Source organism: Anabas testudineus, chromosome 7 (assembly GCF_900324465.2).
Source record: "Anabas testudineus chromosome 7, fAnaTes1.2, whole genome shotgun sequence".
Taxonomy (NCBI): domain Eukaryota; kingdom Metazoa; phylum Chordata; class Actinopteri; order Anabantiformes; family Anabantidae; genus Anabas; species Anabas testudineus.
The window spans coordinates 9,247,765-9,273,654 of record NC_046616.1 but is presented as its reverse complement, the minus strand read 5'-3'; the positions used below and the strand labels follow the sequence as shown (position 1 = coordinate 9,273,654).

At 41.1% G+C, this 25,890-nt stretch overlaps 3 protein-coding genes and 1 non-coding gene across 6 annotated transcripts; 2 read left to right on the top strand and 2 right to left on the bottom strand.

Annotated features, from left to right (window-relative positions):
- Positions 1-162: 162 nt before the first annotated feature.
- Positions 163-10,744, bottom strand: mbd6 (methyl-CpG binding domain protein 6). Of its 2 annotated transcripts, XM_026367379.1 has the most exons (14): positions 10,542-10,744; positions 10,168-10,266; positions 9,387-9,601; positions 9,001-9,140; positions 8,461-8,563; positions 7,902-8,073; positions 4,911-7,307; positions 3,664-4,673; positions 3,187-3,295; positions 2,920-3,065; positions 1,735-2,496; positions 1,527-1,579; positions 1,346-1,412; positions 163-417 (listed from the first exon to the last, which is right to left on the bottom strand). In XM_026367379.1, the coding sequence occupies exons 4-14, from the start codon at positions 9,114-9,116 to the stop codon at positions 346-348; spliced, it is 5,007 nt and encodes a 1,668-aa protein (XP_026223164.1). In that variant the 5' UTR covers positions 9,117-9,140; positions 9,387-9,601; positions 10,168-10,266; positions 10,542-10,744; the 3' UTR covers positions 163-345. The 2 variants fall into 2 exon arrangements, with proteins under 2 accessions (XP_026223164.1, XP_026223165.1); XM_026367380.1 differs by lacking the exon at positions 10,168-10,266.
- Positions 10,745-12,639: 1,895 nt separating this feature from the next.
- stac3 (SH3 and cysteine rich domain 3) lies at positions 12,640-18,810 on the top strand. 2 transcript variants are annotated; one of them, XM_026367053.1, is made up of 13 exons: positions 12,640-12,950; positions 13,791-13,827; positions 14,164-14,242; positions 14,721-14,845; positions 15,417-15,514; positions 15,653-15,713; positions 16,007-16,104; positions 16,289-16,358; positions 16,504-16,553; positions 16,689-16,771; positions 16,862-16,913; positions 17,010-17,147; positions 17,513-18,810. In XM_026367053.1, exons 4-13 carry the CDS (start codon positions 14,734-14,736, stop codon positions 17,618-17,620), a joined length of 870 nt encoding a protein of 289 aa, XP_026222838.1. In that variant the 5' UTR covers positions 12,640-12,950; positions 13,791-13,827; positions 14,164-14,242; positions 14,721-14,733; the 3' UTR covers positions 17,621-18,810. The 2 variants fall into 2 exon arrangements, with proteins under 2 accessions (XP_026222838.1, XP_026222837.1); XM_026367052.1 differs by having other exon boundaries at positions 14,721-14,877.
- Positions 18,811-19,565: 755 nt separating this feature from the next.
- On the bottom strand, positions 19,566-19,679 carry LOC113168051. Its single transcript, XR_003299332.1, has one exon. It is a non-coding gene; the product is annotated as a U5 spliceosomal RNA (small nuclear RNA).
- A 1,954-nt stretch (positions 19,680-21,633) lies between these two features.
- On the top strand, positions 21,634-25,838 carry LOC113166869 (neurexophilin-2-like). Its single transcript, XM_026367054.1, has 2 exons — positions 21,634-21,747; positions 24,628-25,838. The coding sequence occupies exons 1-2, from the start codon at positions 21,661-21,663 to the stop codon at positions 25,468-25,470; spliced, it is 930 nt and encodes a 309-aa protein (XP_026222839.1). The 5' UTR covers positions 21,634-21,660; the 3' UTR covers positions 25,471-25,838.
- The last annotated feature ends 52 nt before the right edge of the window (positions 25,839-25,890 follow it).

Sequence of the window (25,890 nt, the reverse complement as noted above, 5' to 3'; positions counted from 1 at the left end):
TTTTGTATTTTTTGTGTTTTCTCATTGATATAATTCAAACACCAACCATGATGAACAGATCTCTGATAACAATGTCAAGCAACCATTTTGTGAACTAAACCTAAGAGAAGACCTATAAATGTCTCTTCGGTTATTTTTCAGACTAGATCTCTCCTCTATGTGTTTTTTTTTTTTTTTTTTTTAAATAGTGGTTGCCATAACAATGGTTGACATGACAACAGCATAATATTAGTGCAGTTGAATTAAAAAAGTCTAAACAGTGGTGATGATGGTGGAGAGATGGAGGGGGAAAAACAGGCCGTCTCTGATTGGTGAACAGGTCTGACTGACAGCTCCCTTCACCAATCACTGCCTTTGAGACCTGGTGCCTCTTCGCCTCCTTCCGCGGACTGACCTCTCGGGCTTTAGCAGTGCTGTCTGCAACGACAGAGAGAAATAACAGTTACCATACAATCACCCCCAGAGTCCCAGCATGCAACATAAACCTTTACATAATTTGCTTTTAAAATATAGCATTTTCTTTCTACTTCTACTTCAGAAAGTGCAGAACTCTGACCCCCCTTTTGCACAGATTCAGCGTCTTACTTTCACTGTTTTTAGTGACGGAAAAACATGACACATATTGCTTTTTAAAGGGACACCAAAAGGTTACATGACAGCCAGACACAGACACGACAACAGGGTAGGAGATGGCAGAAAGCTAATGTTGGTAATTTAACAAGGTGATCTAGAGAAATATGTTACTAATGAACAAAATCGATTTATTACCAAAAATGTGCTGTTACTGTACCTTTCCTGACAATGATAGCTGTGGCCACCACATACAGAATAATCCCCCAAAATCATGTTGATTACATCACGAGTTGTGAGGGGTTAAGGATTCAGCTGAACTTGTATATATAATTTTATTATAATCCATCTAATAATTTCAAAACCTCTTTAAGGTGCCTACCACAAAAAAGGTTCTTGCTAGTTTATCTTGTAGCTTAACAAACACAGGTAAAACAATTATGACCTGTCGATGGCGCTAGAAGAGGATCACCAAACTCACCAGAACTCATCCTCTGGGTGTTGTAGATCTCTGTACTAAATGGCAAAGTGTTGAATACTTTGAGGTACATCTTGTGTGTCTATTTCAAATTGACAGATCTACCAGTCGACCACCAAACCATTTCCCAGAGCTTTGCTCCTACATGGCTAAAAACATATCAACCTGTTGTAACATCAAAGCAGCTTAATTATCAACAACCACAAGTTGTGCTTTAAAGTAAGACTGGTGGCTTGGAAATACTCCGACTCAAAACAATTAAATGATACTAGTGAGTCAGTAATGGGGAGGTCTTACCGTGGCCTTGGTTTCCTCTAGTGCTGCAGCATCCATGTCTCTGAAGTCTTCTAACACATTCTGTAGCCTGATAATGCAAGAAACACATTAATATTCTATACAGCACAATGTATCACCTGTTATAAAACCTCAGAAAGCATGTCCAATACATGTACATGTTTGACAAATGAAAACAACGTACGTTTGCTTCCTTTTCCTTCCTCTTCTGGCTCCACCCACGTCTCCTGCTTGATTCTTGGGATGTAAAATAACATCAACTTACAAAAAAACCTTTCAATCATTTCTGACATTTAGAATTTCACAATCTTTACAGTCATACCAAATTCTGATTTTGGTGCAGCGTGATGAAGGAATCACACTGCGAGTTTAAATGAGACTGAGGCACTCACCCTTCCCTGTTCGGGGTGCAGCATTGTCCCAGCTGTCTCCTCACTGGGCCTCCCGCTGCATCCATCCCTGGGACTGAGGTACCCTGAATGGGGGAGATGGCCCTGCCTATCGTCCCCTGTCTCTACAAAAGGACACACAGCTGCAGCAGGTGCAGTACAGTCTGTCTTAGTCTCCTCCAAGTATATAGGAGGCAGAGGAGGATCCGGGTGTGTATGTCCTTCTACGATGACTGGCTTCCTTTGCAAAGGTGATGTAGAATCATCCTCAGTGGGTTTGGGTGTCCCCTGAGCTGGGGAATGGGCTGCTGCTTCCATGTTGAGTCGAGATAAATCTGGGTTGCGGAGGGAACAAGCTCTCCGTGGGCTGAGGGAGACTGGGGCACTTGCCTGTGGCAGAGTTGAACCAGGGGTGGATGGTGTATGATGCTCCATAGGGAAAGAAACTGGTGGTAAGGCACAGAAGGGTGAAGTGGGGTCAGATGGCCCTAAGTGGGTCCCATCTTCCTGCTCTTTAGCACTGACTTGAAGGAAGGAGGTATAAATTGTGTCCATGAAAGAGGTGTAAGGATCGATAATAGGTCTCCCCTCAGATCCTGGCTGGACAGGTGGGCTAAGTTGCCGGGAAGGTGCAGGAGCTGGAAGAGGACTGGGGACCACTTCTGGAGCCATCTGAGTGGCTGAAACATCTTCCTGTGGTGCAGGGCTTTGTGTTTCCTGCAATGAAACTGGCTTCTCTCCTTCTGAGGGTGGTGCAAGGTTAAGCTGGAGGAAAGAAAAAACTAAAATTATCACTGCAAGTTAAAAATAAGAAGATGCTACCTTAATATTCTGTAAACTGCTACCACTAATAGGATGAGAGTGGGAGTCTAGCAAATTCATAAATTCTTTTGGCAAAATAGTTGTCAGATTAATAGGTATGTGCCTCGATACACACACGCTGTAATTCTCACTTGCATATGCAGCAAAATGCTTGCAGCATGGGGTGTGGTTGTAGAAAAAGGCGGGCATACATTAATGCCATAGGCTTTATTTTACCAATCACCAGTCCATTAAAATATGCCTGGACAGACCCAGTAATGATCACTAGTAAAAATGCACAACCTAAATGTGTCAGAAATAACACACCTACTTTAGACTGCAACTTACTGACTGCTTGATCCACTAAGCTGTATTACAGTTACCTACCTGTATGTTGTTGAGCAAGTTGATGGCTCCATCAGGACCCTGCAGCAGAGGCATACCCAAGGTAGACGTCTGGACTGGCGGTAAGAGGATAGAACCTGCTCCAATCCCCAGCATGTTATGGAGGCCTGTGATGCCAGAAAGATCTCCTACGAAGATATGTTTCACAAACACACTGTTATAATGTCTTAATATTAAGAATAACTCAACCCTAACATACGGAATGTAAGCTTGAGAAAGTAGAGTTTCACAAGGTGGCCGCCAACTCACCCACTACAGCAGGATTAAGCAAAGTAGGCAGTAACTGTTGGAGGATGGGGTTGTCCTTGCATTGGAGTGATAGGGGTATGAGAGTGTCAACACCGGTATCAGTGGGTACCTAAAGAGTAGGTACAGGAAAATAGATATTTAGAGGTTGTGGTTAAAAAAAAAAATTATAAAAAAAAAGGGAAAAGTGGAATAAGTGAAAGGTAAATACAGAAACATGACAAATTATTATTTTTGTCAAAACAAAGGTTTGTGCATTCACATCTAACAACAGTGTAGTGTAGGTAAAGTTTCCTTTTAAAATAATTTAGCAAAAAACATCTCATCAGAAAAGGAAAAAAGCTGATGGGTTTCTGAGGAAAAGGCAACTGTGTCAGAAAAAACAATGAAGCAGTTAAGGAAATGAGCTCATACTAGTGCTTTTGGAGGAAACTAGCAGGAGGCTGAGACAAAAGAGCTATAGGAGACAGGGGAGCCTACCTGAGGTTGGGTATGTTGGGTTTGCTGAGGGGAAGCTAATTGGGTGTGGGGAGGCGGGTGGAGCTCTGTCGAGCTCAGGGCAGCAGTGAGCAAGGCAGGGCTGAGATGCAGGAAGGCTGCATGGGGAGGAGGAAGAGCAGCAGGAAGGAGCAGAGACTGTAGGGCTTGCACAGAGCCCTCAGCTCCTGGAGGAACTGGGAGAAGGCCCTGGGCAACCTCTAATAACCCTGGGGCTGTCAAGGTGGATGGATCCAGGAGGCCAGAGGTCTTATCCAGCGTGACACCCTCCAATGTGGTAGGGATCTGCTGTGGCTGCTGGAGAGGAACTTCCAAGCTGACCTGGCTCAACTGACCCAGCCCAGACAGAGGTAACAAAGGTGGCTGCTGTTGCCCAAGTAACAAGGAAGCCATAAGCAGAGCCTGAAGGCTAGGTTTTTCGGTTAGCGCTAATTCAGCTTCCTGTCCTGGTGTAGGCGTTGAGGCTGGGGGTGGGAGCGGGTTTAACAGACCCAAAAGGTTCAGAGGCAGTTCCCCATGGGCACCACTCAACAATGGCAACAAGGGAAATGTAGGATTATTGTTTATCTGTTGTTGCTTCTGTTGCTGATCCTGGTTTTGCTGCTGTGTCTCCTGTTGCTGCATCAGTAACTGCTGCTGCTCCGATTGCTGCTGGTCAGCAAGATTCTGTGGTGTTTGTGGTGAAGTACTGGCAGGCATCTGTGAATGCTGTCCCCCTAACCACAACCCTCCTAAGGGCAGTGAAGCAAGGACAGCAGGGTCCAGGAGGGATGGCAGACCTCCTGTTGATGACAGCAGCTGAAGCAACTGGTCTTGATTCATGAAGGGAAAGGCCTCTGCCAGAGGTAAGGAAGTGGCTGAGTCACTCACAGCTGTAGGACTTGGGGGACTGTTCTCAAGACTAGGTGAGCTGGTGGGCCCTGGGCTGGTGGATGCTGGAGTTTTGGTCACAGTGGAGACCCTTGGATGCACACATCCAGGCTCCTCTGGCCCTGTACAGAAAGGGACACAAATCATTTACATCAGTTCTGGTTGGCTTGCCACCAAACAAGTTAACAATTTTCATAGAAGGATTTTGAGTTCAGCAGGATTTATCTGTGATGGCTGACTCTGTGGCACCTTTAAGGTCTATTTAAATGTCTATAAAAGTAGATTTCAGAATACTGAAATAATCTACTAATCTTCAAGACAAAAAAAAAAAACTCAAACATCTAATCAAACATCCTCACCTGCATTGTGATTTACTTCGGAAGACATCTCAACATCTGTGGTACAGTCAGAGAGGCTACCCTCCTCCTGTGGCACAGTGGAAGACGCTGCAAGAAGGGCCAAAACATGGTTGCTAAGGTCAAGAGGCTTCGGCGAGGTGGCAATCGCCATTGAAACACTGCCTTGAGACTGACTCAAATCCACTGATGCTGACATGCTGTTACTTCCCATCTCCACTGCTACAGAGCCCTGTAGTGAGGATTCCTGCAAAGGAGCCTGGGAAACAGAGTCTATTGTAGGAATGCGATTCTCACTTGGATGATTCTTGACTGAGGGAGTCGAAGATGAATGCTGAGATGGACTGCTGCTGTTGTGTAAAGCTAAATTTGAGTTGGGAATCACTGTTGAGGGAGAATGTCTTTGTAGAGGACTTGATTTAGTAGGCTGAGGGTGTGAATGAGACTGCACTGATCTGAAATGAGAGGAGGCAGGAGGAGAAAGTGGCTGTGGCACCAAGGGTATTGGATTAGTGTCATCGGTTTGACAGGGTGACAGAGTCTGAGAGTGCCTGTTAGAATGAGGGGTGGGAGAAGTGGGTGACAGTCTTGGGCTCTGTTTATTAGTGTGTCCACCTCCTTCAACACATGTTGGTTGAGCTGCGGCAGAGTTGGATGCTGAAGCCGTTGCCTGTGCATTCTGCACACTGAGCAAGTGTAACAGAGCAGATAGAGGCTGGGTCGGTGGATCCAAGCCAAGAGGTGAAGATGTTGGGCCTGTAGTGAAATCCAGAGCCTCATTTTGTCGAGCAGGCCTGGAAAGGTGTACTGTCTGTCGAGGACCAGGGAGCCTGGGCATCTGCCCAGGTAGGAGATGATGGTGGTTTTCCAGCATGACAGTATTCTGGTTCTGTACAGCTGAGGTAGAGGAGGAGTGCAAGGAAGAGGAAGCAGAGGAAAGGTTGATAACTGTTGCAGAAAGTGAATCTCCTGATGGAGTTTTCTGCAGCCCATTAGCCAGCTGCTGGGTGTCTCTAAGCATGCTGAGAACTGTGGGAGATCTCCGCTGCCTCTTCCTGTGTGATGCACTGCGCTCTGCTGTGGGAGGCAGGTGGGATAACGACGAAGCCAGGGACTGGGCCAGAGAGTGGGATGGAGGAAAAAGGACGGTGGAGGCTGCTGCAAGGGAGGGATGGGGAGGCCTAGGAGAAGCAATGAAAGAAGGTGGGTGGCTGTTGTGTAAAGTGCTGTTTGTTACCTTTGATGACTGTTGCTGCTGTGCCTCTTTCAAGACCTCCAGAGAAGAGGGCAAGATCACAGAGTTGCTGGCCACATTTGAGCTGTGGCCCTGGGTTACCTGGTTAGCCAGCTGAGCCTTGGCAGCTGCAGAGAGCATGCTACTTGCAGGGAAAGAAGCTGGGTGTGGTAGCTTTCCCTGATGGCTGTGGTGGTTTAGAAATGGCCCTAGAGGTAAACTAGATGGGCCTGTGGAGCTTAACCCAAAACCTGGTGTTCCTGTGCTGGACGTTGGACTCATGATACTCTTTGAGGGCTTCAAAGATAGACTATGAGGGTTGCTACTGCTTTGGTTAGTCAGTAAGGAAGGGTTTGTAGGGCTTAGGCGTTGGTGATTATTAGTGCTGCTGTTGCCTGAGTTCTTTAACTGCTCCAAGATGTCTTCCAGCTTGTACTTGTGGAAGTGGGGACTGGGGTTTGGGGAGCCACTGGGGAGAGGAGAGTGTGGAGAGGAAGAGGTGGATTTCCTCCTCTGAGGCAAGTTACTTCCCATCTGTCCTCCTCCTTCGGCTGCTGTTGAGCCTCCTCCCTGCTCAGAGAGAGGGGAAAGAGAGGCTGAGGGATGGCGGGACCGCTGGTGAGGAGACACACAGTTCATGTTGTGGACAGAGGGAGAGAGGGAGGAAGATGGAGAGAGAGGGGAACCTCCCACAATGACACTGTGAGGATGATGAGTTTGTGCTCCTCTTCCTCCTCCACCAAGGGTGATAGGGGAGGTAGGTGAAGAGAGAGGCCCTAGCCGAGGAGAACTGGGACTATCTGGGGTTTTGGGTGTTCTTTGACCTTGACTAACACTCTGAGATGTTGGGGTGCGGGGTGACCTCAGAGCAGCACTGTATGATGGGAATGAAGTGTTGGAGGAAGAGACTGGGAGAGGAGGAGGATGGTGAAGCCTTCTCAAAGTATCTAGTGGATGGTGAGAGTTTGTGCCTGTGTGAAGTACAGGGGTGGATCCATTATAAGGATAAATGAACTGGTGGGAGGATTTAGGGCTGGCACAGGGGTTTGGCTGGAGGTTATTGTGGGGTCGAGCAGGGACTGGATGAATTTTGGGATGGTAGTTGCCGCGGTCCTCTTCTTCTACAGGTCCTCCCTTTGGATGGTGACTATCTCGACTGCTCATCTCTGCAAGTAAAAACAAACCAACACACACACAAAACTTACTTTATTTCTCCCAAGTTAGATAATATTTACAAAAATAAATAAATAATGTGAAATAAAATTCTGCCAATAATAAGACATGTTTAATCTTGATGCTTGAAGTAACAGGAGTGCACAGTTATCCTACCCTGGATATACAACTAAAGATGAACAGAAGACACTGAAATTTTAGACAGGTGATGGTCTGGGGGAGTACAGCAGATGGCAAAGTGTGCAACCATGCAAGAAAATGCATATGCAAAAACGTGGCACCTTCCCCAGGAGATAATAATCACACAAAGAGAGATGGGAGCTGCCAAATTATTGCAAAGTAAAAAGCCAAAAAGAAAAGGAATAGATTATAGCTGTTATGTGTACAAATGCAGTGACTTAATGTAATGAAGAACACAAAATAGAGAGTCAGCAGCTAATCCCCATGTACTATGAATATTAGTGGTGTCAGTTTTGTATTGAGAAATCATGTACTGACCAGCACTCTACATAGTATAGTAGTAATAGTATCATTGTACTAGGCACAGGACCAGCAGGTTTAACTCGTCTCAGTGTTTAAAGATTTACCTGGATGATGAAGGTTGGCGAAGGGCATCTGTGAGGCCTGCATACTCCGACACAGTGCAGCCATTGCTACCACTTTCCTGCGGTGATTACACAGTTTGGTCATGTCCTGCTCTGCTTTGCCTAATGGGTGGCTGTGCTGTTCCACCTTCACTCCCACAGTGAAGTTGAAAATCTGCAAGATAACGGATTGAGAAGAATTAGATAGAATTCAAAAAGAAATTATTACATTAATATCTGTTAAGAATATAGACGTAGGGGTGTTTTTCACTCATGCGTAATCATACAAAGAAACGCAGTGTCCCCAGCTCAGCTTCTCCTCTCACTTGTCTGTCTCTCTACTAATAATATCAAATAAAGGCAAAAATGAAATATTTTAAAAAAGAGATTGCCAAGTTGTGGATGATGAATATGACAGTAGGAGTGTCTTAATGAAGCAAGAGTGTCCGAAATCTCACAGGGAAATCTGAGAACTAAAAAAGAAATATGAAGAGATATACATTTCTGTGTGTACCACCCAGCCTTACTACTACACAACACAGATTGATAAATCTGTCTTTACCTTATGGATGATGAGTGGACACTCCAAACCACATTTGCAGGTGCCATCAGTCAACAGATAGGTATTGACCTCGTCCACAGAGGACAGGGTGGTCCCACTAGGACTACAGAAAAAAGCAACAAACGATAATAGTAAACTGCAAGTAAACTGAAAAGAATATGAACAAAGTGTGTGGGCAGGTGAAATTACCCTTATAATATAATTATACACTTCATTAGTTGATTTGAATGTAATTCCAGCATCCTGTCTCATTTAATATGTTCTTTAAAGATGTAAATATTGCAGTTATTTAGCTTATTAGTTAAACTTATTGACATAACTTAGCGTACATCTAGGTTACACACCATTTATAAACGTTATATTATCACTATGCTCTTTTTTCACTTTAATTTTTAACTTCAAATTTAGCGTCATCTCTTGCAATCTAATTTCTTAAGAAGAAATTATTTCGCTCACAAAAACACATAATCTACACATTCATATGCTTCCACCTCAGCATTTTTCTTTGGTTTAAATATGCTTCACTTTAACCCAACGTACCTGACATAGATCACCTTCCCACCCTCCACTTTCCTTTGCCAGCCGATGGGCACATGTATTGCAGTGGTGTGGATCCCATCCTTGTCCCCACTGACAGTCTCACTGCCTCCCATCATTTTGTAGCTGCAGCCTGCCAGCACCTTGGAAAAGCAGCCAGTGTTAATACAGTTCTTCTTTTATCACATAAAATTAAGAGCTAAATGTGCTTTAACATGTTAAAAGTAACTTAAATAATGGCTAATGAGTTGAAGATATCTTTCAGTATTAGAATAATTAAATTAGAATTTTCTAATCTCTATTGTGTAAAACAAAATATAAGTTGTAAATCTATCACAGTGAAAGTAATAATAAGAATTAATAAAAACAATAAAGCAAATAATGCATACCTTGTCATCTTTGGGAAGCCAGGATCTGTTTTGGCTATGGTATCCACTGTCCAATGTACATGCTGGTGGGGTAGATGCAGAGACTGCCAGCAAAACCTGACCTGATGCCCAAACACCTGGACTTTCCTCAACTCTGAGGCAGACCCTTTACTGCAACTCCTTTAGATTTATTTATTCTGTTCACATCAGATGGAGTTTGGATGAAGATCGAGAGCCTGCAAAGAAAGGTGGAGGTGGATTATGTAATCTGACAGGAAGATACATGGTAAATAACTCAAGCAATAAACCATTTCCTGCAAATGATGTTCTTCAAGCTTGATTCAAAAAAATGATTACACCAGATGTATTTCTCTCCCAAAAAGAACAACTTCAGAACAAGCTGCGGCTACTTTGAAGTGGGAGGGTGTGTTTAGATAGGCCCGTGGTTTACTAGATGTTTAGCTACAATATAAGCAGCTGCCTTTCCAACAACAAATTGAGAAGCTAACGAGCTAGCAACATAAAAGATCCTTGAAATACAATCTTGTCCTAAAAGTCAACATCTCTGTAGTGTGCAGACATGAAAAAACATGTCACTAACTACAAAACTGACACACGGCAACTAGCCGCTAGGCTAACAGCTAAGCTAGCCAGCTACCCTACTTTGTACTATGTTGTCGTGACAGCTGTCAGGCGCAGAAAACACTTCGGTGCAAAACTCTTGTGTATAAGCTGCGTTAACAAGAAACGAGCAATGCACAATACTCAATCGTAAAAATAATGCTCACCAGGTTGCACTTACTTATTGACAGCCGATAGCTAACGGTAATGTTAGCAGCACCTATCAACCTTTCTCTGCGTCGGGCTTCGGTGTTGGCGAAGTTTTGGAGTCTTGGCTTTTCTGGCTCGCGGGAGAATCAAGAGTTAGCTGGCTAGCTAGCAGATTAGCCGGAGAGTGTTTTGAAAACGGTTAATACTTAAAAAAACATAACCGTAAAATAAATCACTCCACCATTTAAATCGCGTATTAGCGCGCTCAATCAGCTCTCAACCTTTATGCAACGTCTGCCACTCCGATTTAAAAACAAAGGGCAATAACGCTTCATTTTACTGCGCCTGGGATCTCGGGGCTAACGCTAGCTGCTAGGCTAGCAGAGCTAACTGACTGAAATTTACTTGAATCTGGAGTGTCCCAACAAGACTGAAGGATGTCCCGCTCCTGCTGTGCAGTTATCCAGCCGCTGCTCTGGTCTCTGTCCTTCTAAACCGTCTTGCATTCAAGTGTTTTCCCACAACCATAACAGCCCCTGTAATCCCAAATTCACAGTTGCCCACTGTTTTTTTTTTTTTCTTACAGATTCCGAGTAAAAAAAAATAATGGAGTTTTCTGTCGAGCATGCGCAGTCCGTGCTCAGGGAGTATTGTACCCGACATGCACCGGGACCTTTGTAGCGCTCCAGACAGACATCAGAGCAGAGCTCGTTCACAGAGGACATGATAATGACTGAATAATAACAGGCCCCGGGATGCATGTCTGCACTGCACAATAATGAATTCATCATCTGTCTACACTCAATTTTATCCCAGATAACACATTGTTAATCAACATACAGATGTAAAGTGTTTGTATGTTTTCAAAGTGTTTCATTTATTAATGCACATCACATTCAGATTGTATATGGATACTTATTTTTAAAACTTGTATTTCAGGTGAATCATGTACATTTACTTTATTTGTTTTTTTTGTGTGTGATTAACATATCTCAAAAAGCACAGTTTGATTTTGGTAAAGACTGCTGCAAATCAACCTAGAAATTACGTCGGCATCTACCATGCAACATTTTTTGTTTTCTATACTGTGTGCACTACAAAAGCAAAATATAAAATATACAGAAAAGGGTCTTACTCTAATGCAATGCTGAGGGCCCTTCTTACAGACCCTACCCAACTCATGGTTACAGCTCTCGCTCAATAAATACATAAACACACTATGGAGTCTAATGTGTTTTAACAGTATTCATATTGGAGATTGGTATGCAGACATGTTCTACACATACACACTACAAAAGATGATGGTCTTTAAGACATTGCTTCCTAAAGCAAAGCAAAATATGAAACACTGGTCAAATGTTGTTGTTATTGGCAGTGAGAATCATTTCTGTTAAAATGGTGAATATGCCAGGATTTCTCTTCAAACCATTCCAATATTCATAGCAAAATTAACTGAGAATTGGACAGAATTACTACACATTTCATTTGAAACAAGAAGCTACTGTGGATAAGGAGAGAGTTTGTGGAGAGACAGAGGGTGTAAGGAGGCCTGCATCTGTCAAATTACATGTATTATTAATGGGCTGCCAACATCTATAAGTTAATTTATTAGGTTAAGAAGCTGGACGAGGACCACATGCCCCTCTGGGCCCTCATGAAGCATGATAACAGCAGCACTGAGATCTCTAATCTGTTCCCCTTTACCGCCAAGTAAATAACTTCTTTTGAAAAAGCCAGTGACTTGGGTTATGCTTAACATATAGAGACAGTTCAGCTTTCTCCATTGCCCCAGTTCCAACAAATGCAATATTTCCTCCAAATTTGAAGGAATACCCTCCAAGCATTCTTTAGATATCGTATTCACAAAAATAGGTGATGTCGGGCAGACAACCTGAAAACATAATGCCTCCTGCTTTGGCCAGGAGGCATTAGAGAGGCAGATACACTGACAGACCTTAACGCAGAACAAGACATATAAGATTTACTTAAATCTGGCAGCCATTTCTGCTTTTTGTAGAAAACCGGAATAATCCCAACTAACTAACAGCTTTGTCCTCATTTGCCTACAGTTTTTGTTTTACTTTAATTTGTTTATATGTTTAATTTAATTATTATTATGTATTTTTGTATTCGGCTATTTAAAACTACTTCACATATTTACAGTGTAAAAAAGAATAAAAATAGTGTCAAGGATGTTGAAATAAATAGTACAAAGCCTACTTTACATTTGATGCATTAAGTGAGGGATTTGTTTATAGTTTTTGATCTCAATGGGACAAAAGACCAATAACAGTGAACAGTATGAATGCCTGCATGTGTCTGTGTGTGTCTCTGTTGTCTATGAACAAGTGGAACAAGTAGAATGAGGTATGAGTACAGTATGTGTGTCATGAAGACACACAGGGAGAAAGTATCTGACCCCCCCCCACCTCAGTCTGAGGTCGCCAGCTGTCGCAAACAGTCAATTTGACACAAGCGCTCAGTCTAGCTCACACACAAACACTGCACACAGAAATATAAGTACACAAAACAGACATACTGCATGCTCACACCTTAAGTCAGAAATCACCTGATGAGAGAATAAACTATAAAGGGACTAAAGAAGGGGGATCAGACTGTGGGAGTGTTGACCCAGGACCTGTGGGGCAGAAGTGAGGAGGCAGGTTGGACGACTGGTTTGTTGGACTCAGCTCAACTGGCCACGCAGCACCCTAGTCATCGCCAGCAGGTTAAGGACTTCAATTCACAGAGATTCATCAACACACTGGATTTGTAATTTCTTCTGTGTGATCTGTTTGTGAATTTTGACAACAGGTATGCTCCAGTCTACATTTGAAGTTTGGGAAATTATACTACAACATGTGTTAGCAGGACAAAAGTGTTGAGTCAGTTTATTTAGGTTCATTTCAAATGAGGGGGTTACATAAAACTTTAAAACAAAGTTAATAATACTAATAATACTACTAATAATAATACTAATACTAATAATACTGCTTTAGTTAATTTACAAAGATTTATTTTCAGTACCATGGATTTTTTCTAGATTTTACATTTTCTTTTTCTGTCTGGCAGAGGCATCCAAATTTAGCTGTGATGAGATTGAATTTCGCAACCCTAGAATAGTTTGTGTCAAGTGTGCTCATACAGCATGTCCATGTCTTTTATGTGTTCATACATAAATACAAAAACAGTCTTTGTATCTGTTGCGTGCCCACATTTGTGTCAGTGTGTGTGTTTGTGCTAAACTAGTTTCAACATCACAAAGACCACAAGCTATAATTCTGTTCTGTAGCAACAAGGTTTTATTACACACTTACAGGGAATAAAGGATGTTCAAATTCAAAATGTTAATTTTGACTGAATGCTGTGATTGTCCATACATAACCAGTATGGTTATGCAAAGCAGTTTATACGAGAAGGGACGTCCAATAGTTAAGCAAATTTACATACTGTATTTTCTTAATGGATGTTTAAGAAGAGAAAGATGTTTAGTTCCTTAAAAATGTGTTAAATTTACTGTACTGTTTTAAAAACACACAATTGCAAAGTGTCCCTAGTGTCATTTATTTGCATTACTTGCTTGCATTCCTTTTTGCAATTTCTCTAAGTTATTTTCATTAAAGAGTTGATAAATAAATGTTGTTATACTTGTAGGTGACTAGGGACACTGTTCACCAAATACCATGGACGAGTGAGTATTTTTCTTTCCTGAAATAAGTTTTATAATCTGTTCAAATCAAATATATTCTTGCTTTACTTTGCCTGCCTCAATCATCACTGTCTCCACAAAACTCTATTCAAATCCTAGTGAGCTTAATATAGCCAGACTAAAAAGCAGAAAGGCCTCAGAAACCATCATCATCAGAAATTATCCATGTCCTCCAGTACATTATCGATAAAGAAGATCCGTGTTTATTTGTGAAAATGCATAGAAGAAAAAAAATGCACTTAAGGTGACTGAGTTATTTTATCATACTTTTTATGCCTATTTTTCATTTGCGCGTGTGTGTTATTGTGTGTGTGTTAGGGAGGATGACAAAAACTCTGTGGACATCCATGACAATCCCCCAGTCCCTGACAACGTAGTGAAGGAGGAAGGAGACACTGTGAGTGACAGCAGCAAGTCAGCGGGGCCATTCCTGGGCGGTTTAAAATAGCCACCATCTGAAACAGGAACACGATGCAGTGTCAACTGGAAAAAGATGAGCTCTGACTTTAATGTCTCTGCCTTTTATCCTCCCGTGAGATAAAGTGACACTGCTGGCTGATCTGTGAGGGACTGTGACTCCAGGTTCAATTAGAAATCTGATTATCTGAACATCTAATAATGACAACTCGCACAACGCTGCAGGACAAAACAACTTAGTTTTTCACAAATTTGTCATTTAATCACTGACCCTTTCTATTGACTACGGTATAGTGAGTATAGATATTTTATGCCAGTATTTCAATATTTTACTTTTACACTTTTACACTTTTCCCTCAAGATTACTACTCTGCATTTCACACATGAACCTTGTCCACATTGCCTCATTGCTGTGTTTTGTTTTGATAAATGACCATTGGAGGTCTTTGTGTTTGCAGGTCTATTTCATTTATGAGGAGGAAGTGGAAGTGGAGGATAAGGAACCAGAGCCTCCTTCAGAGCCAGTCGTTCGGGTCAATGACAAACCCCACAAGTTCAAGGACCATTACTGCAAAAAACCCAAGTTCTGTGACGTCTGCGCTCGCATGATAGTCTGTATGTGTTGGAGGTTATGTAAACATGAACACAAACACCAATAACAGTTATTTAACATTTATTTTAATATAATTTATTTTATTATTAAATCGGATGGGTGGTGGTGAGGGGGTAGGGGGCTCATTAGTGGGTGGCATGGGAGTAAAAGAAAAATCCCTTGCCTTACTCGCCTCAACACATAACTATCCAGTACATACATGAAAGGATCTGCTCCACCACTAGGGGTAGTTGGGGCAAAGGATCTTTAAATGCTTTGACCACTAGGGACAACATCGTAAACAGACAACATGGGGAAACTACAACTCAACATGTGTCTCTACAAATATCCATGTTCAAATATTGTACATATAAAACAGAGGTTAGTGAAGGCAACATACTGTGACAGTATTAAAGGAACAGGAGTGATCATAACCACACTTATATAGGTGATAATGTTTAATCACTAGGGGTGAAAACGGGATATTTAACCCTTAACTTGAGTGTTAGCACTGTCTTGGTTTCTGTCGAGCTCCACTGATGTTCCTGTCCTCACCTTTCAGTGAACAACAAGTTTGCTCTGAGGTGTAAAAACTGCAAGACCAACATCCACCATTCATGTCAGTCCTATGTCGAATTCCAGAGATGCTTTGGCAAAATTGTGAGTTGAGAAGAAAATAATATTCAGTATTTTAGTACATTGAGCCACATAAATGTGTGCAGATGCCTGGTTCCTTTGCTCTTAATGAGACAGTTGTTCATGATCAAAAACATGGTGTTCTCCATTTGTTCCCTGTAGCCGCCTGGCTTCAGAAGGGCCTACAGCTCCCCTCTGTACAGCAGTGACCAACCAGATCCCAGTGAGTCCACACAGTCAGGGCTGTAGCTAACATTTCAGGTTTGAGGAACATGGAGGGAGTCTAAATCCCACAAACTTATGACTATATTTAGGCTGAATTCAGTATCATTAGACTCAGATAGCGTCAGTCTAAAGACTGCCAGTCAGTACAGAGAAAGATTTCATTTGCATTGCATATTGCAATACTCAAACCTTTATGACCATATTGTGTTGTTCCTGAAATTTCTAGTATGTCTTAGGCTAAAGCACTTTTACAAATACTTTGTCACAAAGCTTTTTTCTGTCCATAACCAGACAATCCAAACCGGAACGACCCCGTCTTTGACACCCTGCGAGTCGGCGTCATCATGGCAAATAAGGAGCGCAAAAAGAATGAAAATGACAAGAAAAATGTGAGTGTAAAAATTACGGCTAAATATTCAGACATAAGGCTTATAATTTGGCTTTCACTAAGTCATTTGATAAAATAGGTAAGAATGTTTAGGCTATTGAAGCAAATACATAGTTTTGAAATTAATATAGGGGGTGTATCTGAAATCTGTGTATGATTGAATTGAACTGTGTTTTGACCTCCAGATTATGATGATGATGGAGGAAGAGGAAGAAGAGAGCCAACAACCCAAAGAGAATGAGGAGGGAGGAGAAGGTAAAGAGAAACTAAAACGCAGGATGACTGACTACGTTATATGTGAAATAATCATAAAAAAAAAAAATGTGTGCATGTTTCTGCTCCGAACATGGAAACAGTTTAAAAATCTGCAGAATGTCAGTAATGTGTTGTGTTCATACAGGGAAGCCTGATGATAAGAAGGAGAAAGGTGGAGACAAAGCAGATGACAAGGTGAGAAGGTTTTACTTTTAAACAGCTGGTCACAGCAGCTATATCCCATTTTACTGGCTTTATTACTAACTTAGCATGTGTTTAGTTAGAAATAAGTTGTCATATGATGTAACATCTGTGCTGTATCATCCCCAGAGTAAAGGAACGTTCTCCCAGTCCCACTATTACCTGGCTCTGTACCGCTTCAAGGCCATCGAGAAAGACGACCTCGACTTCCAGTATGTGCGAAAACCGCTAACAATGCTCAGCTGGCAACAAATACATTCGTGTTGATATTTGATAATTACTCGTGTGTGTCTGTGTATCAGCCCTGGTGATCGTATCACAGTACTGGATGACTCCAATGAGGAGTGGTGGAGGGTGAGTTGACCTTTTCTAAATGTACCATTTCAATTCTGTCTTTCTGTGGTTTTGGTTTTCTGAGGATGAACTCAAGTCTGTTCACTTTATTTTTAGGGAAAGATGGGGGAGAAGACAGGATACTTCCCCACCAACTACCTCATCAAAGTGCGCGCATCAGAAAGAGTTTTCAAGGTGACGCGCTCCTTCGTAGGAAACAGAGAGATGGGACAGATCACTCTGAAGAAAGATCAGGTACTGATGCTTGTGAGTGGATGGGTAGATGTCAGAACATGCAGCATTTTTTAATCACATTTTGCATTTAAAAAACATTAAAGCATGTTTTGATGTGTTTGTGCTGTTGCCTACGTATAAGTTTAGACTGAAATTAGACACAATAATAGTTTTCTTTCTTAAAGATCACACAAATAACAACACTTGAAAAGCAACAGGCTGCCCATTATTGTTGCCTGTTCTAATTTAGGTTTTCGTAACAGAATAACAGCGAACACTGGTTTTCTCTCTGTCTCAGCATTTATGTAAAATGATTCATGGCGTATCAGTCAATCTGTTGAGGCCTTGGCGACTAGTGACAACACTGTTGTCTCTCTGTTTTTCAGATCGTAGTGAAGAAAGGAGATGAGAAAGGCGGCTACTTGAAGGTCAGCACTGGACGAAAGCTGGGCTACTTCCCTGCTGACCTGCTGCTGGAGATCACTGTGACATAAAAAACACTACATGCAGTGAAGGAGCACAAACTGTTCTGTGATCCTCCTGATGGTTCAGCTATTTTTTACATTTGTTAGCATAAAAAAATCAAAATTTGCTGTATGGCGTTTGTCACATCACAAAGTCATAGTATCTGCTGTGATATAGGACAAAGTGTAGCATGAAGAAGGAGCAATTAATGATAGTGTGAGAAACTGTTTCACTTATTAGTTAGTAGGAGACAATTAGGTGATATATTTGCTTTGTTTTGAATAGAATAGTGATATAAATAATCAGATGCTTTAACTTATTACCTGCTGACAATAAGCAGCCTAAAGGGGCCTCAGGAAAATTTATAAAGTAATTTGTAAATTTAGGTAAAGGTAGAGAGTTAAAGTATCAAATGAAACAAATGCATGAATTAATCAATTTGACAAAAGCATTTAAAATGTGCAAAATGACGTTTATGTAATTTAATTTTAGATTCGTCACATCTCATGTTTAGAAAATCAGAATGCATTTAACTTTCTCAGACAACAGTATAGGAAACAGGAACTGAACTATAAATAAATGTGACGAAGAGGAACCTCTCAATGGACTTTATTGTGGTAAAATGATAAAGGAATAATGGGATCTCTTTGCTACAGCTCTGTCTGACACCTCACAGTGCTGATTACACCCCACCACATGAGTAACACCTGTTCCAATGTAGGAAGTGAGCTGTGCATCCAATGTGCACGAAGCCACTGGCTGACATGACTTTCACCATAATGCAGGTGTTGTTAGTGGCAAAGACACCAACAGTAAATGTGCATGAAAAACACTCGTCAGCACCAATTTGCAGGGTTTCAGCTAGAGTGTGTTCCATATTCATAGACTTCATAGTGAGACAGATAGGGGCTGGTTTAGACCTTCTTGTCTAAATAACAGCTGTCCACAAATAAATGCAGCAAAAGAAATGAAAACAAATGTTCACCCACATTTTCAGTGATAGTTTGTGACTGACTTTTTAGATCAAATACTTGAGACTTCAAGTTAGAGCAAACGAGTGGGATAGGATTTATATTTTTATTTCACACATGTTGTTTGTTTGTTGTAGAATTGTTTTCTTTTCAAATAGAGAAAGCACGTTGTCATGTGCAGAATTTATCTCCCGAACAATTGACAATTTGAGTTATTTATTTGTTATTAGATATAAGATATAACTGAATCATAGATCTTACAATATTAAGCATTACTTTTTAAAATATTATTTTATGTGATGGAGTTTATTGTTATTATTTACAATTTGTAAAGTAAGGCTTTTGTACCAGGTTTTAGCTGTTAGGTCTTTAATCTTGACAATATCACCAGCATCCATGACTGGATTCAATTGAGGACTTTGTTAGCACGCTAAGTTCTGGCTATAATAATAATAATAATAATAATAATAATAATAATAATAATAATAATAATAATAAAAACGGTAAAAACAAGTTTACACTAATGCACCCATCACAGCTACTATTTGCAGACTGTTTTGTTGTTCCAAATACAAATATAACTAAAGAATTCAAATATAATTTAAATATAAATTGTTGGAATTTAAAACATTAATCACAGGATCATTAAAAAATATATATTTTGAGTGAAAGTCAAAATCTGCAAGCAGTAAAATACAGTTGAGAGCTGAAACACTTTGCTTCAGTGTGGTTTCTCCTTGACTTAGATTTTGTTTGCTTGCCTTGTTCCTCACTTGAAAGTCGCTTTTAAATGACAAAAAGTAAATGGAATGAAGCGTTTGTACATTGTTGTAGTTTGTTTTGAAGTGCGCGCCCTCTCGTGGATATAGTCGTGTAGTACAACAGAAACGACTTCATTCGTCCTGAATGGAGTATTTGTACTACAGTACATGCAGTTCAACCAGAACAGGCATGATAGAAAAAGTACTTCTTCTTTGTATGTTACTATTGAACAGAGTCAGGAAGCCCCGCGTCAGCAGGGCGTCAAAAAATTGGGTAAAACTCTTGTTGTTCCTCTCCACGGAAATCTTTAGTAAAAGGCGAAAGATTTATACGATCTGAAGAGAAACAAGAGTGTACTGACTGCTGCTGAGGCAGCGGCACAGCCCCTTCACAGACACACTGTCTTCACTTAGGTGTCACTGAACCGAAAGAACAGTTTTGAGATTAGTCAGATTCAATATGAACTAGTCACGGTAAAAACGTGCACAGTAGCGGCGTCACTGCACTTTATGTGGATTTTTATTATTATTATTATTATTTTATTATTACGTGCGCTGTGCATTGTGGGAATATGGCGACACTAACCACACCCCTATTTTTGCTATCTCGCTTCAGTGAAAATAAAACCTCTTTTTGTTTCCACCAACTGATTATGTGAGCGATTTATAGGAACCTGAAAATGTGATTTTTATAGCTACGTGAAATGATCCACCCATAAATTATAACTATAGATTTTCTGTTTGCTCGCATCTCTTCATACGCATGCGCCAATATAACAAAGAGTACATTTCAGTCAAGAGAACACCCTGTTCATGCGGTCCAAGTTGTTTCCTGCATTCTTGACAATAATATAATTAAACAAATATCATTTAAAATGCGTGTGCATTGTTTACCTGTTTAGATATTTACCAAAAACTAAAGACACGTGTTCCCATTATGAAGTTTTATAAAAACTTGTTGGTCCACACCTGAGCCACAGCATTAAAATCACCATGTGGAATTAATGTTTGTCTTATAGTTATATAACTTTTAAACCTAACACGTGCCTATTGTTTGTTATTTCTTATTATATAATAATATTTCTGAACAATTTAGCCTAGCCGTGTCTTTGCTATTGTACTGACACTGATGTGAGATCTTTGAATCATGTGTCACAAACAGGTCACAGAATTAATGGAGGTCAAAATGCCAACAGAGACTACTGTAGATATTCCAGAAAGCAAATTACACTGCTATAAAATGGTATAACATTTACCCGGTTTTGAAAATGCTGTCCAGAATTCATATATATTTTAAATATTTTAAAAACGTCAGTACCTGGTCTTTCTTCAGAGTGATCTGTCCCATCTCTCTGCAGGTTTTTCTCCTCCTCATAAACACAAGCAAAGATGGCTGACACAACAGGTGGTACCCTTCACCTCCGCTCAAGATATTTGTTCTAAAAGTGTTAAAATCAATTTACTTATCCATGTAATATTTGTGTAATCGACAAAATTAGATCATTTCAGATTAAATGTGTCCAAAACACTAGTTTAATCTGAAGATACCCACATTTCCACAATCATCAACTACTCTTTGAGGAGCTAATAAGCTAACTGCTCATTTGAAACAGAGATAATGTTGCTGAAGCATGACGTCTGTATTTATGACTTTATTTACCACAACTTGTCTGGTTGGTTATGTGATTTGTTGGGTTGAAATTCCACTGATAGGAGGTAGTGGCAGTATCTCACCAGACCTGTCAGTGATTTTCTACATTTTCCAGAGAGAGACCTTGTCATTTTGTCAGCTTCCCCATGGCTTGAATGTGCGGGGAGAGCTGTCAAACTGTGCCCGCCTGAGAGCGCCTCTCCCCGGGTTGATGACTCATAATAAGGACCGGCCAGGTGGTGAGAATGAGCAGGGAGGCAAGTGTGTGTGTGTGTGTGTGTGTGTGAATATTTAAAGTACCACATTGTGTCTGTGACAAAGTTACCAATTAAGTCAACAACAAAATCATGCTGTTCTCCTTTGATTAATTCTCTCCAGCACTATTTCCCAGAGGCATTGCATTATTTCATTTTTGTCATGTTAAGTGTAGTAGTGTGTGTGTGTGTGTGTGTGTGTGTGTGTTGTGGGGTAGAGAGAGTGTGAGAGAGAGAGAGAGAGAGAGAGAGACATTGTGGGAGGGAGAAGGAGCTCTGAGCCGACTCCTCACTCCAGATCTTGGGGGTCTTTGCGTCTCTCACTGCAGAATGTGTTCTCTACTTGTGGAGTGAGTGCAGGCTCTAACTCAGTAAATCACCACCACATACTCACTCTCGCCACATTTCCTCTAAGACAACCCAAATCTCTGGATGGAGAAACGTTGGTGCTGCTGCTGCAAAATGAGGGCGCTGTGTTTGAACTTTGCCATCACCTGTCTGTGGCTTCTCCCTTCAGCGGTGAGTGCGATCAGTGAACAGCTCTTTGCTCTGCTCCTCAGGCTGTGTGCTCATTATTAACGAGGTGCTGTTGTAGTGGGACTGGGAGGTGTTAGTTTTATGCAAATGTTCTTATGCGTGCTGCTAGTTAGTGAAACCAATAGACTCTAATTTGTTTATTGTTGTCTTAAATTCCCACACATTGTCTTCCTGCGCTGATCATTAGCATTACTGCACGACCTAACAGTGGTCCTGTTTATTTGAGTTTAAATGTTTTGTGCGTTTGGTTTTGTTTGTTGTTTTAATAAAACAATGTGTTGGTTGTATGTATGACAACCAGCTCCAGCTATTTCTAAAAAAGAAAATTATATTTAAGAGATAAATAGTAATTTAACTGATGTATGCTTTAGATATTATTTATAGTTAAAAATGTAAAAACAAAACAGAACATGTAGTTTGAAGGATAGAGGTGAGAGCGTTGGTTTGGCTAAAAACTGTCATATCTTCAAAATGTTCCTTTGAAAAGTTTGCTGCTGTATTCAAAGAAAGAAATCGGCCCTGTGGTCTTTTGTATCTCATGATTTGATAAAGTCTTTTGTTAGATGGGGTGAAATTCAGCTAAAATGGATATGTACCATCCTCAAAATTTTAATTTGTTCCACTCGTATGGTCTGTAATTCTCTTTCAGATATTATTGTAATTTAATCTGCTCTCCTGTCTTTGATTTAACTTTCTCAGCTCTGCTGCACGAGCAGCCATCTGCAGCGTCTGTAACATTAACACTGAAACTGTCAGGTGGAACCTCAAAGCAACCTAATTTTGTGCTTTATTACTTGAACTAAATGATTGCACAGTTTAAAAAAGTTTTTATAACCTTGGGGCTTAAAAACCTTGCCACTTCATTCTTTTCTTTAGATTGTAAAAAACAGACACGTTAAGGATCTTTTTACCAATGGCAAGAATGTGCTCACTGTCCTTAAAAATGCAATTACTGCTCTCAGGTTTCTCAGTTTTTTGTCTCTGCAGGTGCTTTTGCACAGGTGTTGTGCTTGCATCTACTCCATCGCTGTTGCTCAGTTGCATTCACTGTGCTGGCATCTTGACACAGAGCCAATGACATGGCTGTCACACAGTGGGCTCCAATTAGAGTAGGTGAGAACAGCACATAGATTTAGGCTTGTAACAATAGGCACAGCTGGAGCTCACTTGGTTAGGCAGAGATTGGCACACAGAAACGGCGTGGTTGTGATGTGAATCCCACTTGTTGTGTGAAATAATGATACACTTGGAGCTGTTTATTCAGAAATATGAGGGAGAATAACCCCGAACCTCCATCTGCCTTCAACACATTATGATGAAAATAGAAATCAAGTCTTACACAACTACAAAGAACTTTTGTAGAACTCATGTTTCAATTCTCTAAGGGCATAAAAGCTTGGACCTGCCTCCCACGCTTCCACTTAAAACCTGAAGTGTTTTTAATGACTGAAATATGATCATCCTGTTAGTTTTTACCTTTAACTCAGTGTTTTCTATTGGTATTCTATGATTGTGCCTGCACATTTGTTATATTCCAATATATGACAGCCCAGTCTGTCCACTGTGCAGCAAGTCTCAGACATATCAGTCGCACAAACATCCTCGCTAGTGGCTGGATTTATTGGGATTTGTGCATTTAAATAGACACAACAGCAGGTGGCTGCCTGGCTTATAATAAGCTACTTGATCAATCTGAACATGCACTTAATTTCCACAGTTGCACTTTTCTGTGCAGTGATATTTTTTAATTCAGGGGGACAGCCAGGTGGAATTAACCATGTTTCTGTATGTTGCTGTCATCTTCTGCTCGGTGTGAGCTATGCAAACCAAACTATTACTTATGATTAAACATAATATCAGACTTAAATCATGGTTATTTGCTGGAATGGTTTTGAAGCTGTCTATCTCTCGCATGATACCAGGAAAAGACCAACATAAGTGTTTTTATATTTTAGGACAGTAACAGGAAGGAGGGGAATGTAAGTCAGGCAGAAAGCAACAATGATACCACTGCAAAGAAAACATGAGCTACTTTTAATATGAAATGTTAACCTGACAAGATGAATACAGGTGACAGCTCAATCCCTTATTAATTTCAAGTGTATAATCCAAATCATTAGATGTTTAGAGGGATGACAGAGAGGAGAAAGGTTAAAGTGGGATTTTGAAACAGTTGAGATGTTCAGCACAGAAGGAGCTCCACGTGAAAAAGATGCTGCAAACAGTTTGCACATTTTTACTCCATTTAATACACTAAACGCAGTGAATGTATATTATTTTATTGATTATCTTCAGTAGTTTTGACTTTGTCGACAATGTCCCTCTTTAACAGGCCTATGGATTCAGTCCATTATCAAGGTGGCATTGAAAAGAGGGAAAACAAGGGAGCCAGACAGAGATAAATTAAAATGTGCTAATGGCAACATGAGTGTGACTGTGGGTGTGTGGGACTGTGCATGTTCCTCGTCGTAGTCCTTGCCCGAAGGAGCTGACCTACAGTATTGATCACAGTCAATTTCAAGTTGTTCTCATTTAGAAGGCCTGAAACATCAAATCATAATTATTTTAATCGATTATTTGATGTCCTATAACGTAGCTACAGTGAAACTGTCCTCCATTTGCGGTCATCCTGGTGGTCATGTCATACTTTCTGCAGTGCAGAGGTAAAATTGTATGAAAGTGTTCTTCAAAACTGATTTTGACGTGAGATGGACACTATACTGTAGTATGTCTGTTGGCTCAGACTTTTGGTATTGATGCTTCTACCAAAAAAAAAAAAGGTTTCATAAAGAGTGTCTTTTTAAGAGGAGAGGGTGCTACAAAATGCGTATCCTTCATTCCTTTCCTGTTTTGCTCTCTCAGGTCCAAGAAACAGCCAAGGTCTTGGATTTCCAGCCCCCACAATGGAGGGAGGAGGAAGGAGGAAGAGCAGATGCTGTGGGAGCTGCGCTGAAGGTTAAACATATCTCCAAAGATTTACAGATTATCTCCACCAAGCACAAAACACCTGCTTACGGCTCTCTCGGCCCATACGGCTGGCCTCAGAACTTCTCCCAAGCCCTGGATCAGTATCTGTACCGGCAGCCTCCCAAATCCAAACCACCTGCTAAAACGTCCACAAAGGCAAAGAAGATTCTGGGCTGGGGCGATTTTTACTTTAATGTGAAGACAGTGAAGTTCAGCCTCCTGGTGACGGGGAAAATCGTGGACCACATCAACGGGACCTTCAGTGTCTACTTCCGCCATAACTCGTCACGCCTGGGGAACATATCTGTCAGTATCGTCCCTCCCTCCAAAACTGTAGGATGGGAAGTTCTGGACCCTGTAACTCAGAGTACTTACACCAAAAACTCAGTCCTGGTTCCAAATGTGACGTCCCAGTTCCAGAACCCTCCTCAGTCCACCAGCTCCACCTTTCCTGACCAGCAGAAGCAGCAGCAGGACATGATGATGGTGAGTGAGCTCAACTGCCGGATTGAGTACCAGAGAACCAACCGGTCCAAGAAGACCAAGCCGTGCATGTACGACCCGGGCCAGACCTGCTACTCTGAAAACACCCAGTCCCAGGCCGCATGGATCTGTGCCAAGCCCTTTAAGGTTATATGCATCTTCATTGCCTTCACTGGCACAGATTACAGGCTGGTGCAAAAAGTTTGTCCGGACCACAACTTTCAGACAGAGCAGAACCAGCAGCATTTTGGATGACGGTTTCTGCTGAAACGGAGACTTTTCATTCATCCTTTAAAGTCTTGTGTCCGGTTTTCAAAATAGGTTTGAGGTCGACTGTTTTTATACGATGTTAAAAACACATTTTAACCTGTCAGTGAGTGCAGTTTGAACCATAAACGTGGTAATGTGCTAATAGCCGAACGTGTTTATGGCCAGTTTTAAAATTTGTAGCTTTGTATTGTCTGAAACTAAGCTCATCCAATGAAATCTCCAAAAAGCAGTGGCTGGACTCATGATATCACTGTCTGTGTAGTGTTTTATGAATTGTTCTCAATATGCATTGAAGACTTAAATCCAGAATTTGCTATTCACTGTTTGAAAATTGTGTTTTTGGGGCTCGTTAATAAAACAAAATAGAGACATCTTTTTGGGACAGAATCATCTGTCATACAGCAG

Bases quoted from the DNA above. Each gene is read 5' to 3' on its own strand.
- mbd6 (XM_026367379.1), bottom strand. From the start codon at position 9,116: ATGATGGGAGGCAGTGAGACTGTCAGTGGGGACAAGGATGGGATCCAC. The intron at 7,308-7,901 runs GTAAATCTTTAA...TTTTACTTGCAG, and splicing joins CGCCAACCTTCATCATCCAG to AGATGAGCAGTCGAGATAGT. The intron at 3,296-3,663 runs GTAGGCTCCCCT...CCTACTCTTTAG, and splicing joins CCCAACATACCCAACCTCAG to GTACCCACTGATACCGGTGT.
- stac3 (XM_026367052.1), top strand. The intron at 15,515-15,652 runs GTGAGTTGAGAA...TGTTCCCTGTAG, and splicing joins AGAGATGCTTTGGCAAAATT to CCGCCTGGCTTCAGAAGGGC. The intron at 16,105-16,288 runs GTGAGTGTAAAA...TTTGACCTCCAG, and splicing joins ATGAAAATGACAAGAAAAAT to ATTATGATGATGATGGAGGA.
- LOC113166869 (XM_026367054.1), top strand. From the start codon at position 21,661: ATGGAGAAACGTTGGTGCTGCTGCTGCAAAATGAGGGCGCTGTGTTTG. The intron at 21,748-24,627 runs GTGAGTGCGATC...TTGCTCTCTCAG, and splicing joins TGTGGCTTCTCCCTTCAGCG to GTCCAAGAAACAGCCAAGGT.